Genomic DNA, 23,173 nt, shown 5'->3' on the forward strand with positions numbered 1-23,173 from the left:
GCAGTTCACTCACATACATGCCAAGGCATTTATGTTCAGCAGCAGTCTTAGAAATCAAGACCAGCATCTCAAGACTAAGCACATTTTCTCATAAAGGATTTTTTAAATACTCTTTTTAATTTACTCCATACATTCTCCCCAGATTTATTCAATCTACATTGTCTATGCTCATCATACTTAGTTACCTGATGCAAAAGTTCTACAGTAAATTGAAAAGAATGAATGAGAGAAATATATTTATATTTGTCTATAGAATATGTTTTTATAGAAACAATGCATTGATCTTTCTTGTTTTTATTGTTTCATAGTTGAATTCACTTGGAAATTTTGGATGAATAAAACAGTTTTAAATAACACGTCCTTAAAATAATTATAGAAAATTTAAAAATTCAATAAATATGGACGTAAAACAACTTCATTTTTTCCATTTCACGTTATCATTCATAAAACTGCAAGTTCTTAATTTAGTATTCTTCAAAATACTCTACAAAATGTTAATATTAGAAGCAAACAATTTATAGAGCACTGTAAAGTGTGAAATTCTCTGCTTATTCTCAGAATCATCTTATTATAGAGATGCAAGAACATGGGTTGCCCAGCCCAGCATTTCTCAGCATATCTTCCACAGTCCCTTATAATACTCTGTGGAAAAAAATATTCAGTGGTTAATACATTTAAGAAACTTTGCATAATATCATCTCCATATTAAAGATTTATACAATAATAGACATATCAAATGAATAGGAAATCTTGAAATGAGGAACTCTATAAAGAAATTCACATGATAGTTTAACAGACCTTGGACCCTAGAACTCAACTTCACAGGGGAAGCCCAGCTTTGCTTCTCAGTAGTTTTGTGACCTTCAGATGATTTCTTAACCTCTCAACATCTGTTTCCTTAAATTTTGTAATAATACCTGCTTGTAATTCTATTCTTGTGAGAATTTAAGTGACTTAATATATATGGAAACAGGCTTCATATACAACATATTATAAACATTACAGAACACTTCAATTGTCATTTCTCAAAATTAACTGACCTTGTGTGTGTATGTGTGTGTGTTTACCTGTTAATGGCCTGTAGAACATGGTCTTGTCTAAGATACTTTTTTTAAAAAGAGAAAACCACACCCACAGAAGCCTAATCTCATTTATGGGGTTCACAAGAAGTAGTGGGTACTACTAACAGCTGGGGCTTTGGCTAAGATTTTCTTCAACCCTATGTAGTTCTGGTGTATTGTGGCATTCTAATTTTCTAGCTAGAAAATTAGACAGCTAGCTGTCTTCTTGACTAAAGCACTTTTCTGCATATATTTCCCCATCCCCCATAGGCAGCCAATTGATCTTTATATACTTCTTCTTCCTTTAAATTTCAAAACCCCAACATTTTTGAGATTTATAGGCAATACCTTGAAGTTTCAGAAAGAGTTCAAAAATCTTCCCTGAAATTATTGTCATAAATTGATAATATTGTTCAGTAATGTAGAAAAAAATTTGTACATAAACTTTGCAAAATTTTAGTTTTTATATTATAAATATATTTGGAAGGAAAAGAAATCTAAGTTTCCACCTTGAATAAATTTAAAAAAGAAGGGCCAATGAAGTAATGGTTTACCTTAAAAATTGTTTCCTCAAAATACAGTTGCTTTCTTTTCTTTTTGATTTTGTAACTGTTTCTCCAGTATACCTGAGACTCAGGCTTCAAATAAAGCTGCAGCTTTGAGTGAAAACAAAGAGAGTTGTTGCCCTGGCAACGGGAACCACATAAAGTCCCTACACAGCACTCCCATCTCTAACAATTCCCTACTAATTCTGTAAGGTTTGAACCTATATAGCATGGAGAATGGAGCTCTGACCTTGGGTTCTTTCAATAAGGTAATTCATTGAAATTCTCCTCAGAATTAGGCTGTTTCATGTGGGGACATAGCGGCAGACTTCAGATGTTTTCTGTGAATGTGACAAATGTAAATTTGTGCAAGTGAATCACACGTGGTCATATGATTAGCTCTAGGTAAACATCTGCTCCTTCTGTTTTTTTAATGGAAACTGAGTTTGGGGAGCCTCACACTTTAGGCTGTGAAAAATAAAATCTGTGTTACTGGAAAACTCACCATATGTCTGCCACTCCTAACCATCCCTTTTTAACTTTAGTTCTCAAACTATCTTGCTGAAGGCACATGATAGAAAAAAAAAAAAAATATATATATATATATATATATATATATATATATATATATATATATGTCCTCTTTAGTAGAAGGAAAATAAAAGTTTGTTCAATTCCCATTCCTTTTAGTTTTCAGTATTGTGCATGATCACTTAAATTTGAAGTTGAAATTTTGAAGTTCGGCCATGTTGTAGGTTTTCCCTCTTTCCATACTCAATTATACACAGGTAGTTAGAGTTAATTTATCCCTTGATTCATTCATTTGTGATCATAAAATGAAGTGGGCATGACTGTTATGTTGCTGCACTAGAGATTCAACATAATAATAAGCTCCTTGAGGAGTTTGCAGTCTGGGTAGGAGATGAAGTATTCCATGAACATGAAGAACATTAAAATTTGAGAGAAAATGAGCCTTACTTGAAGTCTTTTATGAGTAAAGTTTCACGTGCCAGGAATTTGGAAAATCACTCTCACTTTAGCCTAACACATCAATGTCATCCTCTGATATCATTTCTATAAAAAGCATTCTAATGAATTCCTTCTCTCATCTTCTTTTCCTCTCCTCTTCCAGACTCTTCCCCTCATTTTTATTAAGTCAGCAAATGCTTGTATTCCTGCTACCCACCAGACACCATGTTAAGTTGTAGAGACAAAAGGGGAAAAAATGGAAAAAGATTTATAATTCATTGAGCAAAGCAGATATTAAAGTATTATTCATCACATATAATTATAGGGTTACCCAACACTGCTAAACAGTAAATTTTCAAAAATAAAATGTGCTCATGACTGTTCCTTGTAATGCCTCCTCGGGTTCCACCCCTGGCAATAAGGTTAGCTCACTTCCTATCACTGCATCCTACATACACCTAGTTCTAGCCATATCATATTACCAGCATTTATAAAATGAGATATTCTTTCTTCTATGACTGTGCTTTGCAAACCTCCTCCCTCTATCTAGAATGATCCATCTCACTCATCTAAATGGGAGTCTTTTATCTTTCCTTAATTTTCATAACAAACTGCAATTGGCATCCACAGCCCATAAAACAGCTCCTTAATTTCTTAGCCCAACATAGGAATTCCTTTTCCCCTATGTATTAATGTTTACTGAGCATATTCCAAGATAGTAGCTTTTTTCACCAAGTAATAAAATTGTATATAACTTTTGTCCACTCTGAATCTGAGTCCTGTAAACCCAATTAATATAATTTGCATTTTAAGTAGGAGACTGATAAATATTGATGACTGAATGGGTAAAGGAAAAGTTTGATTAGAATTAAATATATGAGAATGGAAAGTTGATCTCTAGAAAAGAAGGCTCCGTTCTGTTACAAAGTTGTTAATGCACAGTAGTGGCTGTATCATAACATTCTTTCGAGGGTCTTAGCAAAAAATATTCAAATGAATACAAATAAAAACCCATTCCCATGCCTGCTCCCTTCCAACTTGAGATCCCGCTGACAGAGATTAAGCCTAGCTTAAAGGTCAGGGAGAAAAGGAATTCTGTCCTCTTCCAAGGCAATCAAGAAGTCTTTTTCTTCAAATGAAAAATTTGTTTTGGGATTATTTGCTAGCATGAATTAATTGAAATGTAAAATAAATTCATTAAAGTTTGATATTCACATAGCATAGTTAATATATTCACTTTAATTAATATAGTCTTAATAGAAATGATAAGGTTTTGCTACATTGCAGTCTAAGGCTTGTTTGGAAAAGAAATATGTGATTTATAAGGATTCTGGTAAAAGAGGTAGAGAAATATCACCATAAATTGCATCAGTCTCTTCTGGTTCAGACTGTGAGAGATGTTGATTGGACTAGAAAATGTGGATAGAAATAGGCAGAAAATGCGAGTTAGGGCCCAAGTTCAATGTGTAAAACCAGCAGACTTTAAATATATGACCTGGAAGTTGGAAGGAAGGCTCAAGAGGGAAGGGATGTGTATGTACTTATGGTTGATCCATGCTGATTTACGGAAGAAACCAAGACAATATTGTAAAGCAATATACTCCAATTAAAAATAAAATAAAAAATAGGACTTAAAATACATTTAGCCACCATCATGGAATCACTAATGAAAACTGACCCCAAAGTCTAAAAGCCTTCCACTCTTCTCCTCCTGCGGCAAACCCTGAGGTACACTAAATAGAAAGCGTTTTTCACATTTCCCCTGCAATTAAAGAATGGCATCTGACTCAACCAGGAGAAGGAGCTCACCCCTCCTTTCTCCTTGGTACTTTTCCTTCTGTTAGAGGTTGGTCTGCCCTTGCTCGGTGTATTGGTTTCCTATGGTTGCTGTAACAAATCTCAAACTGAGTGGGCTAAATGACAGAAATTTATTCTGCTACAGCTGTGGACATCAAATCCCAAAATCACAGTATCAGCAGGGCCATACTCCCTCCTACGAGAAAATCATTTCTTCCTAGAGAAAATCTGTCCCTCCTTCTTCCCAGGTCCTAGGGGTTCAGGTGTCCCCGAGCTTACAGTCACACCATTTCAGCTTCTGCCTCAACATGCATCTTGCCTCCTCCTCTTCTCTCTCAATATGACTTTTGCCCATCTCTTAGATATATGGTAATCCATTTAGACGATCAGAGCTACTTCTCTCAAAAATCCTTATCTCAATGACATCTTGTGCCATTTTAAAGCAACATTTATTATTATGTCATCTAAGGTACATAGGTTCTGGGGATTAGGACATGAATGTCTCTTTTTTAGAGGCCACCATTCAACCCACTAACTACTCTTGGACAGTTTACTAGAGAAAGAAACTGTGTGAGTGACCCCACTTCCATCTGAGCACATTGCATGTTCATCTTGGGGCAGTGACCTCACACCCCGCACAGTGAAGAGGTTTCCGTGCTGCTGTGTTGCACACCAGTTGCAACAGCTTTCTTTGACCACTGGCCCCTTGGAAGCCTAAATGGACACTGGACACTTTACAGGATGATGAAGCAATTAAAACTACCTAGAATAGCTGTTCATATTAACTGCCTCTTCCTTGCTTCTATATCTCCCTGAAACCCAAGACTAATGTGTTTATATGTTAAGGTGTTATGTATCATATTTCCACTTTTAACTTTTTCACGGCAGGAGTCATACCTTCTTCATGTTTGTATAGCCAGTAACTCTCCAAGCACCTAATCCATTAGTTGATTTTTAGTGTGTATTGAACTGCACTAAACTAGATCAAGGGTAGCAAGATATCTAGATTTTGAAAAAAGTTGTGGCCATTGTGAGGACGACATTAGAAAATCTCTTGTTCTTTCACTCCATGATGTAAAAGTAGCTTTGTATTCTTCCTAGCATATGCATTGTATTAGAGATGTCCTTGGCTTTCTGTACTGTTCTCTTTGTTGAGACTTATTGATTGGCAGTCATCCTTAAATTACATGTGATGTTGTATTAATCTTTCTTATCAAACACTCACTACACACTCATGAAAATTACCAAGGAATTTATTGATTTTGTGTTTTTAAATATCCTGGACAATTTCTCTAAATTCACTTGAAAGAGGTTCCTTCTTGAAAGCTTGATTGTAAAGTGATGTAAAGAGGAAGTGAAAGCTATAGACAGCCCTCCCACCCATGCACTCAGCCATGTTACAAATACCTACAGTTTCTTTTAAAGGTAGAAAGACTTGGGCAGACGAAAGCAATGGGCATCAACTTCCACAAAGGGGAAGGAAATCTCAAGGTCATTTTTTTTTCCTTTTTTATTTTAGATTTGTTTTTTATGGAGATAACACTGGTTTACAACATTATAGAAATTTCATGTGTACAACATTATATTTTTACTTCTGTATACCCTACAGCATGCTCACCATCAAAAGCTGAGTTTCTATTTGTCACCACTGAGTGACCATTTTACCCATTTCACCCTCCCCCTGCCTCTTCCCCTGAGGAAATCTCTACTCTGTTCTCTGTATTTATGTTTGTTTTTGTTTGATTTGATTTGACCATTTTTATGTATAAAGGATGACACACTTCTGTTGAAATGATCTATCCCTTTATTTTTCCCCTGCTCATTATTTCATTGTGCTATTAGGCACAGTCATGTAATTAGACAGATTTAATTCAAAGGGAAATAAACAAACAGAATAGCAGGAATTTGAAGTTATCCTTACAAAAAAATCAGTATTTAGAGCCCCTGAATACCTTGAAACATATAATTAACATTCAGAATAATTATACAATATACTTAATTTGTGTTTTGAAAGAAATGAAACACTGTAGTTAGATTTGAGCTTCAAAAAAAGGTATATAGACATATTTATTTTCTATTCAGTACAGCATTATGCAAACTACCTTGTTATCCTAAGTGCTGCCTTAGAATGACCCTGCCCCAATAGAAACGCTGACATCAGAGGAAACTAATAGAAAGCCTGCAGCCCTTGCCTCAAGAGCATCTCATTTTTATCTCCACACAAAGCTACAGTCATTTTAATAACCTGGGGGTCTGAAGCAATTCTATTAGGTGATGATATCCACTTCCATGAAGCTTTTGTCATCGGTCAGTCTCAATTTCAGTTTGTATCATTGGCATTAAAGGCACCTCCTTCATGCTTTATTTCACCTACCTGGGGGACCAGGCTTAAGACAAACAGTTAGGATGGAGGTGAGAGAAGAAATACAAAGATGGAAAGTATACAATTAAGGGTTTGGATGCTAAGAGATTGCAGACAGGAATCCCAAACAATTCGTATGTCAAGAGAAGAACTAAATGCACGGGACAATAAAAACAAGAAAGGTCTGTTCCAAAGAGGACCACAGTGTATAACTGTGTATATTGCTGCCCATGATCCCTAACACACAAACTAGCCATCACTACTTCACAGAATGTCATAACAAGTACTACACCATTAACACAGCGGTCAGATTTAAGGGCCCGGTGAGTGTTTCTAAATCGTCTGTTTCAGAAGACCTTCAAAATGGCAGAGGAATAGGATGGGAGAACACCTTCTCCCTCACAAATACATTAAAAAATCACCTACGTGCAGAGCAGCTCCCACAGAACATCTTTTGAACGCTGGCAGAGGACCTCAGACTTCCAGAAAGGCAAATCAATTTCATCGGAGTTAGGTAGGGAAAAGGGAGACAAACGGTTTTGGGATGGGTAACTGCACCCTGGGGAAGGGAGACATGAGGAGAGGAGGTTTCCACACATAGGAAACCCCCTCACAGACGGGGTCAGAGAAACCTCAGAGCGGAGCACAGGGAGACATGTGCTCTGAAGACAAAACGGAGAAAATTGACCACAACGATTCTGCTGAAAGGTACTTCCCAACAGAGAAGCAGCTCAGGTGCTGCCTGCAGCCAGCGGGGGGCCGGGTGCGGAGGCGCTGGCTTCAGGGATGGGCTGACTGCCTCTCAGATACCCTGAGGGGGCTGGCACAGCACAGCGGAGGCAGACCAGAAAAACTGCGGGTCCGCCAGAAAAACAAAGAATCACTCCTGCAGGAAGACTAACTCTGCACTTTGAGTGCAGGAGCTCAGAACAAGGGAACGCACCCAAGTGAATGCTGAAAGAGAGCTAGCCAGCGAGGCAGCGTGGTGCCAGAGGTAGAAGACAGGAGACCTCTACAATCTAAGTCCCAGAGATTGCAACCACCTCCCAGCTATCGTTGCCACCGTCTTCTTGGGAGCCTGGATGACTTGGGTCTGCCAAAGGCCCTACCACCCAGAGCCAACTCCCCTGGGGAGGCCTGACTCGCTTCAGACCACAGCAACCGTGGCCCAGTCTCCCTGAGCTCCCCCACACAGCCCAGAGCATCTGCTAAACCCTTCTCTCTCCCTGGCGCAACTGACCAAGCGAGCCCAAATAAGCGGCTACTTTCATCTCCTTGTGTCTGGTGGTCAACAGACATGGGAGAGAGACAAAAAAGCCAAGGCGGGCTCAAAACCAATGTGGAACACAGGGTCTGCGTGAGCAAAGAAAAGAAGGCGAAAGACACCCTCCCAGAAATTACAGCTGCAGTGGTTTAAATTCCAGCATTAACCTGAAGCTGCACTTTAGAAGCAACTGCAGACTTTGAGAGAAAGTACAATATGGAGCAGACTTTGAGAGAAAGTACAATATGGAGCAAGACAAGACCTCAATCTGAGCAGACCCCCGCACTGCCCACAACAGGTTCAGAGACCTTCCTAGGTATGTCGGAGGACTTTCTGAGTAGGCAAATCAAATGGAGAAAGAAAGTGAAGAAATTACTTGCACATTCCTCTCACTACCACTCTATATATTCCCTCCCTCTTTTCTCCACCTTTTTATTTCTTTTCTCATATTGTCCTAATCTGGTTCTTTATTACTCCTTTAATTATTATTTTTCATAACTTACCTTTTCCTCTTAAAAAAGCACTTTATTTTTAAAATAAATTTCATGTTCTTGATTTTTATTTTAGATGTTTTTTATTTTGTGAATCCAATTTTTCCATGGCTTTGCTTTTTTGTCTTTCATTTTTCACTTTGTATCTTTGAAAGTCTGTTAATAGTTTTCAGTATCCATTTTCATTTAGAGGTTTTATTATTGGCTTGATTGCTGTCTTCTCTTTTGACTCTTATTTATATCTTTTTTATTCTCTCTTTCTTCATTTTTCCCTCATTTCTTCTCTATGTAAGTGTGTCAATCTCTGGGTGATCTTGACTGCTGAGAGTTACTTCACCAATAGTCTAAGGGTTTTGTCTTCTGTGCTGTGTGGCCAGAGAAATGTTGATGCTACAGTAAGTGGTCAGGCGTGAACTCCAGAGGTAGCAAACTGGACCCCAGGAATTCGGACGACTAGAGAAATCCCAACTCCATAGAACAAGACCACACAGAACATTAATAGGTGACAGCCCTCCCAAAGGCCTCCGTCTCAACACTTAGATAAAGCCACAGCCAAAAGCCAGCAAGCACCAGTGGTGGAGACCCTACATTAACTCTTCAGCAAAACAAGAGCACAACCTTGCACATTACCAGACAGGCTGCCCTAAGCCATATCAAACCAATAGACACCTCAAAACACAGTACTGGACTTGTTACTGACCTTCAGAGAGACAAGAATTAGCTCCATCCAATCAGAAAACAGGCACAAATCCCCCCAACCAGGAAACCTTCACACATTATTGGTCCAGTCCCACCCAAGGGAGACAGACTCCACATTTGAGGGGAATTACAACCTCCTAGCCTCCAGAAAGGAGACCCCAATTGCAGTAAATTAAACAAAATGAAAAGACAGAGAAACATCCAGCAAATAAAGGAACATGGTAAAAACCCACAAGACCAAATAAATGCAGAAGAAATAGGCAATCTACATGAAAAAGTATTCAGAGTAATCATAATAAAATGGAGGCATAGATAAATAGACTAGAGTTACAAACTGAGAAAATGCAAGAAATGTTTAACACAGACATAGAAGAATTATAGAATAAACAATCAACAATGAAGAACACAACAACTGAGATTGAAAATACACTGGAGGGAAATCACAGTAGAGTAACTGAGGCAGAAGAACAGATAGTGAGCTGGAAGATAGAATGGCGGAAATAATGTGTTCTGAAACAACACAGTAAAGGAAAAAGAATAAAAAGTAATGAGAACAGCCTTAGAGACCTATGGGACAACATTAAAAGTAATAACATTTGAATCATAGGGGTTCAAAATTGAAAATTTCTCTAAAATGGGAAAGGAAATAGTCACCCAAATCCAGGAAATCCAGAGGGTCCCATACAGGATAAACCCAAGGGCAAACATGCAAGACACATATTAATCAAACTAACAAAAATTAAACACAGAGAGCAAATATTAAAAGCAACAAGGGAAAAGCAACAAATAACATAAAAGGGAATCCCCATAAGGCTAACAGCTAATCTTTCAATAGAAACTCCTCAGGCCAGAATAGGACATACTTAAAGTGATGAAAGAGAAGCAACCAAGATTACTCTATCCAGCAAGAATCTCATTCAGATTCAAAGAAGAAATCAAAAGCTTTACTGATAAGCAAAATTTAAGAGAATTCAACACCACTAAACCATCTCTACAACAAATACTAAAGGAACTTCCCTAGACAGGAAACACAAAAAGAAGAGACCTAGGTGCCACTAGAGGTAAAGAATCTGCCTGCCAATGCAGAAGATGCAAGAGACATGAGTTTGATCCTTGTGTTAGGAAGATCCCCAGAAGGATGAAATGGCAACCTGCTCCAATATTCTTGCCTTGAAAATTCCATGGGGGTCACAAAGAGTTGAACATGGCTGAGCAACTGAGCACACACAAAAACAAACCCAAAACAATACAGCAAATGATAACAGGATCATACACACCAACAACTACCATAAATGTAAATGGGCTAAATCCTCGAACCAAAAGACACAGATTGGCTAAATGAGTACAAAAATAAGACTCCTATATATACTGTCTACAAGAAACCCACCCCAGACCTAGGGACACATACATAATGGAAGTGAGGAGCTGGAAAGAGATATTCTGTGCGAATGGAAGTCAAAAGAAAGCAGGAATAGCAATGCTCATATCAGATAAAATTGTTCTTGTTCAGTCACTCAGTCATGTCTGACTTTGCAACTCCATAGGCTGTAGCACGCCAGGCTTCCCTATTCTTCACTATCTCCTGGAGTTTGCTCAGACTCATGTGCATTGGGTCAGTGATATCATCCAACCATTTCATTCTCTGTCACCCCCTTCTCCTCCTGCCTTCAATCTTTCCCAGCATCCTGTTCTTTTCCAGTGAGTCAACTCTTTGGATCAGGTGGCCAAAGTATTGGAGCTACAGTCCTTCCAATGGATATTCAGGGCTGGTTTCCTTTAGGATTGACTAGTTTGGTCTCTTTGCTGTCCAAGGGAATTTTAAGAGTCAGATAAAATAAACTTTATTATAAAGACTATTGCAAGAGACAAAGAAGGACACTACATAATGATCAAGGGATCAATCTAAGAAAAAGATATAACAATTATAAATATATATGCACCCAACATAGGAGCCCCTCAATATATAAGGCAAGTGCAAACACCTATTAAAGGGGAAATCGATGGTAACAAAATAATAGTAGGGGATTTAGTATCCCATTCATATCAATGGACAGATCATACAGCCAGAAAATTAATAAGGAAACACAGGTTTTAAATGATGCTTGGGAAATTGATGCTAGTGAAATAATAGTAGGGGATTTAGTATCCCATTCACATCAATAGACAGATCATACAGACAGAAAATTAATAAGGAAACACAGGTTTTAAATGATGCTTTCAAACTGTGGGCTTCCCTGGCGGCTCAGACAGTAAAGAATTCCTGCAATGTGGGAGAACTGGGCTTGATCCCTGGGTTTGGGAAGTCCCCCCCTGGAGAAGGGAATGGCTACCCACTCCAGTATCCTTGCCTGGAGAATTCCATGGACTGTATAGTCCATGGGGTCTCAAAGAGTTGGACATGAATGAGTGAATTTCACTTTCATTTTCAAACTGTGGTGCTGGAGAACATGCTTGAGAGTGTAGGAAACAGGATCCAACAACACATTAAAGAGATCCTATATAATGATCAAGTGGGCTTTATTGCAGGGATCCAATGATTCTTCAATATACACAAGTCAATCAATTGATATACCATATTAAGTAATTGAAAGATTAAAAAGATATGATCATCTCAATAGACACAGAGAAGACTTTTGACAAAATTAAACAACCATTTATGATAAAAGCTCTCCAGGAAGTAAGTATAGAAGGAATATACCTCAGCACAATAAAGTACATAGATGACAAACCCACAGCAAACATTGTTCTCAATGGCAAAAAAATTGACAGCATTTATTCTAAAACCAGGAACAAGACAAAGGTGCAAATTCTCAGTCTTATTCAACACAGTTTTGGAAGTCCTAGCCACAGCAATCAGAACAAGAAGAAATAAAAGGAATCCAGATTGTAAAAGAAGAAGTAAAATTCTCACTGTTTGCAAATGACATGATTCTTTACATAGGAAACCCTAAAGATGCCACCAGAAATTTTCTAGAACTAATCAGTGAATATAGTAAGTTGCAGAATATAAAATTAATACACAGAAATCCTTTGCATCCCTATACACTAACAATGAAAGACCAGAAAGAGAAATTAAGGAAATAATCTCATTCACCATTTCAACAAAAAGAATAAAATACTTAGGAATAAACTTACCTAAAGAAACAAAAGACCTACATACAGAAAATTATAAGATGCTGATGAATCTTCTTCTTCCATCCTGAGGCCAGACACTTCACTATTGGAAATCCACTGTTTCCAGAGAAATACAAATTGCTCTTTCAAGGAAGATTTTCAAATTTAACCATTTCTTCTTGAAGCCTGACCTTGCACTGTCTATAGCCAACAAAAAACTTTTTGACTTTGTAAATCACCCAGAACATAATTGACAAGAAATGTCACTGTAGTTTATTAAGGGTACCCTTTCACTTCTCATTTAGGGCAATTTTTCAAATTGTATTTTTATTATGCTGATGACTTTTGTTTAAGAATTTCCAACAATTTAGCTAAATATTTTAATAGTGGAGAGTCTAGAATACAGTATTTCTTTTGGAGAGCTGCTGCTTTTGGAGGTATAAGGCTGTTTTAAATACCTCTATCTCAAAAGTGAAAGATCCAAGGAAGCAGATTAAAAATACATTCAAGTTCCACAAAGAACTCAGTTTCCTTTCATTTAAAAACAGGATTCCAACAGATACATAAAGTGTTTTCAATGATACCAGAGTGAAATTTGCATATGATCAACTCAGCAAATTCTAATACATTTTCACCAAGTATTTGACACTTTGTCTGCCAATTAATAGTTGGACGTTGGTAACAAAAAATGTACTTGACAAAAATAGGCTCTAAGAGCCAAGTCAAGGAAAAGAATGCTTTTGTCTCAAGTAAATTGCCTTGAGGATAGATTAACTATACATAAAAAGAAATTGAAATTAGTTGTAAGTTTAGCCCAGTTTTTGAGTCAGTTTTACAGAAACTTTAAGTGTTCAAGTTTTCTCCCCTATAACTTCTTTTTTTTTACCTTTTTTTTGGCCATCTAATTTTGATGAGAATTGGAAGATGGATCTTAAGAAGAAATATATTATTTTTTTCATAGTGTACCTGGACCAATGAATCTGAAAACTCCTGGAGACCTGTGAAATAGTTGGATTGAACTTGTGAGTAGATTAAAAAATAACTATCAGTGAACAAATATACTTCCATAAGATTATCAGCTTCAAAACCACATTCAGGGTGATACAGGGAGTATTAGTAACCAAAAGATACTGAAAGTCATTACAGAAGCTTGAATTTAGCCTTTCCTTTCACTGTCATTCATCAAATACATGAATATTTTCTTCATGATTTTTCATCAACCATTCTAATGATTCACTAGGCTCATCCTTGTTCTTAGTTACATTTACACTTGGGGAATAAAAAATAGAGCTACAGATTTTTGCATGAACAGTAATATTCTTAAATGACAAAATCACAATTTAAGTTAATATAATATAAACTACTGTAGCAGTTGTATTCCAGCACATCAAATAGAACTATTAGCCTTATGCATTACGTTTAGCTAATGGATAGTATTGCCATATGCAGTTCATTTTGGTCACAACACATTTTTTATTACATTTTTAGTGTAATGGGATGACTCCTTTTAATTTGAAAGAAAATTTAAATAGTCCTATAGCAGACTTTTTAATGGTTTATCTTTTAAGCTTCATTCATAGTTAAAAGTAGATGAAAATAAAATCTGTTCAGTTCAGTTCAGTCACTCAGTTGTGTCCAACTCTTTGCAACACCTTGGACTGCAGCATGCCAGGCTTCCCTGTCCATCACCAACTGCCAGAGCTTGCTCAAACTCATGTCCATTGAGTCAGTGATGCCATCCAACAATTTCAATCTCTGTCGTCCCCTTCTCCTTCTGCCCTTAATCTTTCCCAGCATCAGGGTCTTTTCCAGTGAGTCAGCTCTTCACATCAGGTGGCCAAGTATTTGAGTTTCAGCTTCAGCATCAGTCCTTCCAGTGAATATTCAGGACTGATTTCCTTTATGATTGACTGGTTTGATCTCCTTGCTGTCCAAGGGACTCTCAAGAGTCTTCTCCAATACCATAGTTCAAAAGCATCAATTCTTCAGTGCTCAGCTTTCTTTATGGTCCAAGTCTTGTATCCATACATGACTACTGGAAAAACCATAGCTTTGACTATGTGGACCTTTGTTGGCAAAGAAACATCTTTGCTTTTTAATATGCTGCACTTCTCACTCAGTATTCATAGATATATATCCACATCATTCTCAAAATTTTGGCTACATCAGTAAAAACTCATTGATATGCATGTCTTGGGCTAGAAAAAAGGAAGAAAAAAAATTCCCTAAAAGGCAGCAATTGCATTTTACATTCACTTCAAATTATAAATCCTTAAAATAATTCAACTTAAAATTATAATTTAATTTTTATTGCCTAAACAACATACATAATTATCATATCACAAAAATGAACACAAAAATGGAATAAACAGCCTGATAATGCAACAAAAGCAGGCAGATCTAGGATATACACAAGGATTGGTTATTTTTTTCTTATTACTAGGACCTACAGTCAAAAACAAAATATGTGCACACCCACCTCCCTTACACCTTACCTCTTACGTTTCAGTACATCCTCTGTCTTCTGATCTCAATACCAAATTCCTTTTTATTATTTATAGTCTACTATGTACTCAAGGGGCATCCCTGGTGGCTCAGACAGTAAAGAATCTGCCTGCAATGCAGGAGACCCCGGTTAGACCCCCTGGGTTGGGAAGACACCTTGGAGAAAGGAATGACAACCCACTCCAGTGTTCTTGCCTGGAGAATTCCATGGAGAAAGGAACCTGGTGGGCTAGAGCTCACAGAGTTGCAAAGAGTCAGACATGACTGAAATGACTTAGCATGTATGCACTCAAATCTTTCCACCCATAGCAGACTACACCATACAAGTGGTTTTCAAATTTGGGCTTAACATCTGCATCACCTTGATAAAACACAAATTGCTAGGTCTTTCCCAGAGACTCTGGATCAAGAATTAGCATTTCTAATAGGTTTCCTTTCTTGAAGAGAAAATTGATGTCTGACATTATTTTGCCAACAAAAGTCCATATAGTCAAAGTTAAGGTTTTTCCATTTGCCTCATACAGATGTGAGAGTTGGACAATAAAGAAGGCTGAGTGCTGAAAAATGGATGCTTTCAAATTAGAGGGCTGGAGAAGAGTTCTGAGAGTCCCTTGGACTGCAAGGGGATCAAACCAGTCAATCCTAAAGGAAATTTGAGTTGGTTTTAATGAGGTGGATGAACCTAGAGCCTTTTATACAAAGTGAAGTAAGTCAGAAACAGAAAGACAAATATTGCATCTTAGCACATATATATGGAATCTAGAAAGGTGGTGCTGATGAATATTCATTAGAAGGACCGATGCTGAAGCTGAAGCTCCAATAATTTGGCCTGATGATGCAAAGAGTCAGCTCCTTGATAACTCTCAGACCTGATGCTGAGAAAGATTGAGGGCAAAAGGGAAGAGGGTGGCAGAGGATGAGATGGTTAGATAGCATTACCAATTTAATGGACATGAATCTGAGCAAACTCTAGGAGACAGTGAAAGACAGGAGAGCCAGGCATACTGGAGTCCATGGGGTCACAAAAAGTTGGACACAACTTAGTGACTGAACAACAGCAACAATGGGTTTTCAGTTGTGCCAATGTTGCTGTTCCAGAGACCACACTTTGAGAAACATTGTCCTACAGTTTCATTGATTATCGTGGGCTTGCGAAGACAGACCTGATTTCAAATACTCTCTCCAAATTATCCTTCAAGGTTATTACTTCTTATCAGAATATAAAGTGCTGAGATGAGGTGGGGTATTTACAAAATGAGAACAAGATTAAGCACTTGAATAAAGTCACTTTCCTTCTCATTCTCTTGGTCTTCCCTCCCACATAACCCACCCCCAGAGAGTGGCTAATCTCATCTATTTCATTCAGAAAATATGATCTCAATCAGTGGTCCCCAACCTTTTTGGCACCACGGACAAGTTTAGTGGAAGACAATTTTTCCACAGATGGGGAGGAGGGTGGTTTGAGGATGATTCACGAGCATTACATTTATTGTACACTTTATTGCTATTATTATTACATCAGCTCCACCTCAGATCATCAGGCTTTCGATCCTGTGCACTTGGGACCCCTGATCTAAATTATGCAATTCATTCTATTATGTAAATGACTTACTTCAGTTGTGTTAAGTCATTTAATCATATTCATTTGTTAAAAGCAGTTTGTTAGATTAAATGATCAGATCCTTCAGTTATAAGTATTTCAGCCACATAGATTATTAAAAGTAAAAGACCACTTGGGATCAACTGATCTTTTTAATCTTTAACTTAATTTTGTCTAGATAAACAATTGTGTGGTATGTATGTATGTGTGTGTGTGTTTGTATAGACTTCCCATTTACTTATTCTTGATGTAAATAATGCAATAAGAAATAATTCTGAACAATGCCTCAAGTGACAATAAGAACTATTGAATTAGGTCTTATGCCTTCAGCTCATCCACTGAGATGTGGGTGAGGTGAAAGTGAAACCCATTCCAATGTACCTTTGGGCTTTTTTCTCCCTCAAGAAAGCTGAATTGGTTCTGCTTTATAAGTAAATGAAGAACTGCTCTATGCCCCAAGAGAAGAAAGACAAGATGAGATTTAAAAGAATAAAAGTTTACATGTAAAAATGCACTAAATAAGTGAATAGACAGATAAAAGTAAATGATGATAGAGATGATAGACAAACAGACAGACAATGAGGAGATTTATCTAGCTGATTGATTGCTTTCAAGAATTAAAATTCAAAAAGAAAACCATAGGAAAATTTCTTGCTAAGAAAAAAAAAAAAGACATGGAGCTTTATATCTTCACTCAAAATGAAAAGGAAGGACTTCAAAAACAGTTATATCATCTTTATCAACTTTTCTAGAATCTGGCTAACAAAGGTATTTGCTTCACATATTTTTACACAAAGTGAAGTATAAAATATGATTAAGTAGAAATTCCCTCTTCTCACTTTGTCAGGCCCTTTTTTTTTCCTCTTGAGAAAATCATTGTCATTAATTTATAATATATCTTATTTATTGCATTTGTATGCATCTATGGGAAAATATATTGTTTTGTTAATGCTGCATATGTTTTTAAAAGATTATTCTTCATATTTTTTTTCAATATTGATCTCTCCCACAAACACACACACACACACACACATTCCATATAAAATAAAATATGTCTTTCTTGACTTCTTTTTTGGTTATTTTCTAATTAGAGTCATTCTCACATGTGCATTTGTATGGTAGATTGATTCACCTTTGTGGAACTCCAATTTTCATAGATTATGAGAATTTATGTGCAAGTTAACTATCGACTGGAAAAAAATGGACAATGTGAGAGCTGTCAGTTATTTTGGGCAAAATGAGGACTATAGTCCATAGACTCGTGCCTATAGACAGCATTTCAGATAGCTCGGAGAAACTCCCCCAAAGAGGTAGGGGGAAATTGCTGCATATATATAGTTTTGATGAAGGGCATGTAATCTAGCCCATGTTTTTTGCTGAATTTTTCTGCTAGTCTCATGAAAGTTATTGCTAGTCATGAGGAGCAGATGTCACCATGAAGGATTTTAATGCTTTTCTAGATATGAGGAGATGCAAGAATTGGGCTCATAAAGTCTTCTTCTGAAATTATCTGTCTGAAGATTTGCCAGATTTTCTCAGAGCACAAGTGCCTCATCCCTGATCTCCACCTTGAACTCCTTTCAGGGAGCGTTGAAGGTCAGCAGCTGAAGCAGCTCATAGTTTATTCATTGTAGAGGTAAATGGCAAGTGCCAATTTTTAGTTGGCATAACAACCAGGGTCCTCAATTTTATTTATTTTACTTTTCTATTAGCAGGTTTATTTGAAGAAAAAAGCTGGGACAAAGCAAAGACAAGCAAGCTACATTTCAGTTCAGTTCAGTCATGTCCGACTCTTTGTGACCCTATGAATTGCAGCACACCAGGCCTCCCTGTCCATCACCAACTCCTGGCGTCCACCCAAACCCATGTCCATTGAGTCAGTGATGCCATCCAACCATCTCACCCTCTGTCGTCCCCTTCTCCTCCTGCCCTCAATCTTTCCCAGCATCTGGGACTTTTCAAATGAATCAGCTCTTCGCATCAGGTAACCAAAGTATTGGAGTTTCAGCTTCAACATCAGTCCTTCCAGTGAACACCCAGGACTGATCTCCTTTATGGAGATGTACTCCAGGATGGACGGGTTGGATCTTGCAGTCCAAAGGACTTTCAAGAGTCTTCTCCGACACCACAGTTCAAAAGCATCAATTCTTGGGTGCTCAGTTTTCTTTATAGTCCAACTCTCACATCCATACATGACACTGGAAAAACCATAACCTTGACTAGATGGACCTTTGTTGACAAAATAATGTCTCTGCTTTTTAATATGCTATCTAGGTTGGCCATAACTTTCCTTCCAAGGAGTAAGCGTCTTTTAATTTCATGGCTGCAATCACCATCTACAGTGATTTTGCAGCCCAGAAAAATAAAGTCAGCCACAGTTTCCACTGTTTCCCCATCTATTTGCCATGAAGTGATGGGACTGGATGCCATGATCTTAGTTTTCTGAATGTTGAGCTTTAAGCCAACTTTTTTACTCACCTCTTTCACTTTCATCAAGAGTTTCCTTAGTTCTTCTTCACGTTCTGCCGTAAGGTTTTTCCCCAAGAAAAAGAAATGCAAAAAAAGCAAAATGGCTGTCTGAGGAGGCCTGACAAATAGCTGTGAAAAGAAAAGAAGCAAAAAGCAAACGAGAAAAGAAAAGATATACCCATTTAAATGCAGAGTTCCAAAGAACAGCAAGTAGAGATAAGAAAGCCTTCCTCAGCGATCAATGCAAAGAAATAGAGGAAAACAATAGAATGGGAAAGACTAGAGATCTCTTCAAGAAAATTAGAGATAGCAAGGGAACATTTCATGCAAAGATGGGCTCAATGGGACAGAAATGGTATGTACCTAACAGAAACAGAAGATATTAAAAGAGGTGGCAAGAATACACAGAAAAACTTTACAAAACATATCTTCACATCCCATATAATCATGATGGTGTGATCACTCACACTCACCTAGAGCTAGACATCCTGGAATGTGAAGTCAAGTGGGCCTTAGGAAGCATCACTAAGAACAAAGCTGGTGGAGGTGATGGAATTCCAGTTGAGCTATTTCAAATCCTGAAAGATGATGCTGTGAAACTGCTGCACTTAATATATACAAATTTGGAAAACTCAGCAGTGGCCACAGGACTGGAAAAGGTAAGTTTTCATTCCAATCACAAAGAATGCTACATTTATCAGGGGTCTTTTCTGCTTTTCTGGATACTTTGATGCAAGCATGCTAAGTCGCTTCAGACATGTCCTACTCTGTGTGACCCTATGCACTGTAGCCTGCAGGGTGCCTCTGTCCTTGGGATTCTCCAGGCAAGAATACTGGAGTGGGTTGCTGCACCCTCCTTCAGGGGATCTTCCTGACCTAGAGATCAAACCTGCGTCTCTTGCATCTCCTGCATTGCAGGTGGGTTCTTTACCACTGGGGCTTCCCTGATAGGTCAGTGGGTAAAGAATCTTCCTGCCATGTGAGAGACCTGGGTTCAATCCCTGGGTTAGGAAGATCCTCTGGAGAAGGGCATGGCAACCCACTCCAGTATTCTTGTCTGGAGAATCCCATGGACAGAGGAGCCTTGTAGGCTACACATCCATAGGGTGGCAAAGAGGCAGACACAGCTGGAGGAACTTGACACTCACACAAGCATATTAGCAGATGACTTTATACAGAAAGTGTTCTATCATTTAACAATAATGAAAGGTATAAATCCTCCCCCCGCCTTTTCAATCTTAAGACTGTTGATTGCACCCAAGATACATCTAGGATGGCACTAAGTCTATCAGTTACCTGAGGAAATGCTTGTGAAAAACTCTGCTCCTCAGTTATGCACATAGCTTATTCTAAGCCCCACACAATGAATCTTGAAATGGAATGCAGATTTACAGGAACACTAAGTTTGAATGAAAGATCATGGAAACAAGTTGCTTGGTCTAATGATTTCTACTTTACTCTAGCACAATTTTATTTTAGGGGACTGAAAATGTGAATTTGGCATTTCAAATCTACCAGATGCATTTATGATACAAGTGTATGTCATTAAAAAAATTGGAGCAAGTATTTTCTTCCTAAATTTGCTACAATATTTGTTGACACTAGTTTCCCTTTCTATAGAACACATCCCTAAGAGAATATACAATATATTCTTTAGGTAGGTATGAAATTTAAACTACTTGAACAAAATTTATTCATGCATTTAAATTCACAAAGCTCTCTATGAGAGGACAGGTGTTCATAGTTTGGGAATGTTAAGTTATTATGCCTATTTAAGAAGTTTTATTCATGTGGAAAAAAAATCTGAAGTGAAAGATCCAAGGACTAAGTTTTGGTCCTGTTTCTCACTGGTCATCTCTATGCTGATAGACATAGTATTTTAATAATTCAAAATGTTAATATTATAATGTTATTTTATTACAATGTGTTCATATATGAAAGGAATTTTAAGTAATATTTTTCTATATGATATTTAGAGCAAGACACTTAGCAAGTTTGTGTTTCAGTTTCTTTATCTGATTAAAGGATCTCAGATTAGACAGACTGGGTGATCTCTCAGATCCTTTCCAGTATTACCAATCTTCAATTCTATTCCCAACTCCCTCTTTCTCTGATTCCCATCTGGTGAGTGACATTAAATGCTATAAGCTAGAATAATAGAAAACTGATCAATTTTGCTTACTGAATAATAATAATAACAACAACTATAACAACAACTTCATTGTTAAATGCCCAGAGTGTGCCTAACGACTTTATAGTTACTCTTTATGGGCAACTCTGCAAAGTAGTTCTACAATTACATTTATAGATTTTGTTAAAAATAGAGGCAGGAAGGGAGTGATTAGGTAGAGCACACAGAGTTTTTAGTATTTCTGAAAATACTCTGCATGGTATCACAAGTGATGGATGCCTGTCATTACACCTTTGTCCAAACACATAGAATATGCGACATCAGGATTGGACCCTAACGTAAAGTATGGAATTAGACTGATATGATGAGTCAATGTAGGCCCATCAGTTGTAGCAAATGCACCACTACGGTGAGTGACGTTGATGATGGGAAGGCTGTGCATGTGTAGGGCAGAGATCCTATGAGAAATATCTGTGCCTTTCCCTCACTTTCAGTGTAAACCTAAAACTTCTCTAAAAGTCAGTTTTCAAAAAAAGAAAACAATATATACACACAATACAGATGATGTGGCAGAATTGGCATTTTACAAACACAAGTTAGATGAAAGTATTAAGACCAAATAAAAAACAGAATTTTTGTTTGTTTGAATTAGAAATATAAACTCTAAGCCAGCAAAAATATGTACAGGAACACAAAGAATATTAGCACATGTGTGCTCTTCTCCTAGTATTACATAAATTCAGGTGAGCAGACAATTTCACACTCTCATTCACACCAGAAATTACTCAGATTTAACTTTTACACATGTAAATCTATCACAATTACATACTTGATATTTCTTAAGTGTGGGAAAATTTTTTGAAATGGTAAATGGCTGGACAGCTCTAAAAAAATTCTTCTCTGAAAACATTATTAGAAAAAAGGTCCCAGGTGGCACTAGCGGTAAAGAACCTGCCTGCCGGTGCAGGAGACATAAGAGATGCAGGTTCCAGCCTTGAGTTGAGGAGATTTCCTGGAGAAGGGCACCACAGCCCACTCCAGCATTCTTGTCTGGAGAATCCCACGGACAGAGGAGTCTGGTGGGCGACAGTCCATGGAGTCGCAAAGAATCGGACACGACTGCATGACTAAGCACGCATCCGGGAAATGGAACACTGCCAGGCAACCTGCCTTTGCCTTGGTTGTTCTCCAGTTATATACAGCAGTCATTAGGAAACAGACATTAGTCAGAAACTCAGACAGAAACTCAGAAACTTAGTCATTAGAACTCTAAAAATAAGAATGGGACAGTGTACATTTATTAATTATTTAATGTATATCGTCACCCTGTTTATTTAACTTAAATGCAGAGTACATCTTGTGAAATACCAGGCTGGATGAAGTTCAAGCAGGAATCAGATTGCTGGGAGAAATATCAATAACCTCAGATATGCAGATGACACCACCCTTATGGCAGAAAGTGAAGAGGAACTAAAGAGCCTCCTGATGAAGGTGAAAGAGGAGAATGAAAAAGCTGGCTTAAAATTCAACATTCAGAAAACTAAGATCATGGCATCTCGTCCCATCAGTTCATGGCAAAGAGATGGGGAAAAAATGGAAACAGTGACAGACTTTATTTTTTTTGGACTCCAAAATCACTGCAGATGGTGGCTGCAGCCACGAAGTTAAAAGACACTTGCTCCTTTGGAGAGCAAACCTAGACAGTGTTTTAAAAAGTAGAGACATCTCTTTGCTGACAAAAGTCTGTATAGTCAAAGCTAGGTTTTTCCAGTAATCATGTGTGGATGTGAGAAGTGGACCATAAAGAAGGCTGAATTCTTAAGAACTGGTGCTTTTGAATTGTGGTGCTGGGGAAGACTCTTGAGAGTCCCTTCAACAGAAAGGGGATCAAACCAGTCAGTCCTAAAGGAAAGCAACCCTGAATATTCTTTGAAAGGACTGATGCTGAAGCCTAAGCTCCAATCCTTTGGCCACCTAATAGGAAGGGCCAACTCATTGGAAAAGACCCTGGTACTGGGAAATATTGAGGGCAGGTGGAGAAGAGGTTAACAGGGGATGAGAGGGTTGGATGGCGTCAGCAATTCAATGGACACAGATTTGAGCAAACTCTGGGACATAGTGAAGGACAGGGAAGCCTCATGTGATGCAGTCACACAACTGAGGGAC

The 23,173-nt window shown here is 37.8% G+C and overlaps 1 protein-coding gene across 1 annotated transcript in view; it reads left to right on the plus strand.

Moving 5' to 3' along the window:
- The first annotated feature begins 8,214 nt into the window (after nt 1-8,214).
- The window catches only part of LOC122693181 (protein SET-like), a 65,197-nt gene continuing 50,238 nt past the window's right edge, over nt 8,215-23,173 (plus strand). Inside the window, exon 1 of the mRNA XM_043900753.1 lies at nt 8,215-8,314. Coding sequence (XP_043756688.1) covers nt 8,215-8,314 — 100 coding nt within the window. The remainder of the gene's footprint in view (nt 8,315-23,173) is intronic.

This window comes from Cervus elaphus, chromosome 5 (genome assembly GCF_910594005.1).
Source record: "Cervus elaphus chromosome 5, mCerEla1.1, whole genome shotgun sequence".
NCBI lineage: Eukaryota > Metazoa > Chordata > Mammalia > Artiodactyla > Cervidae > Cervus > Cervus elaphus.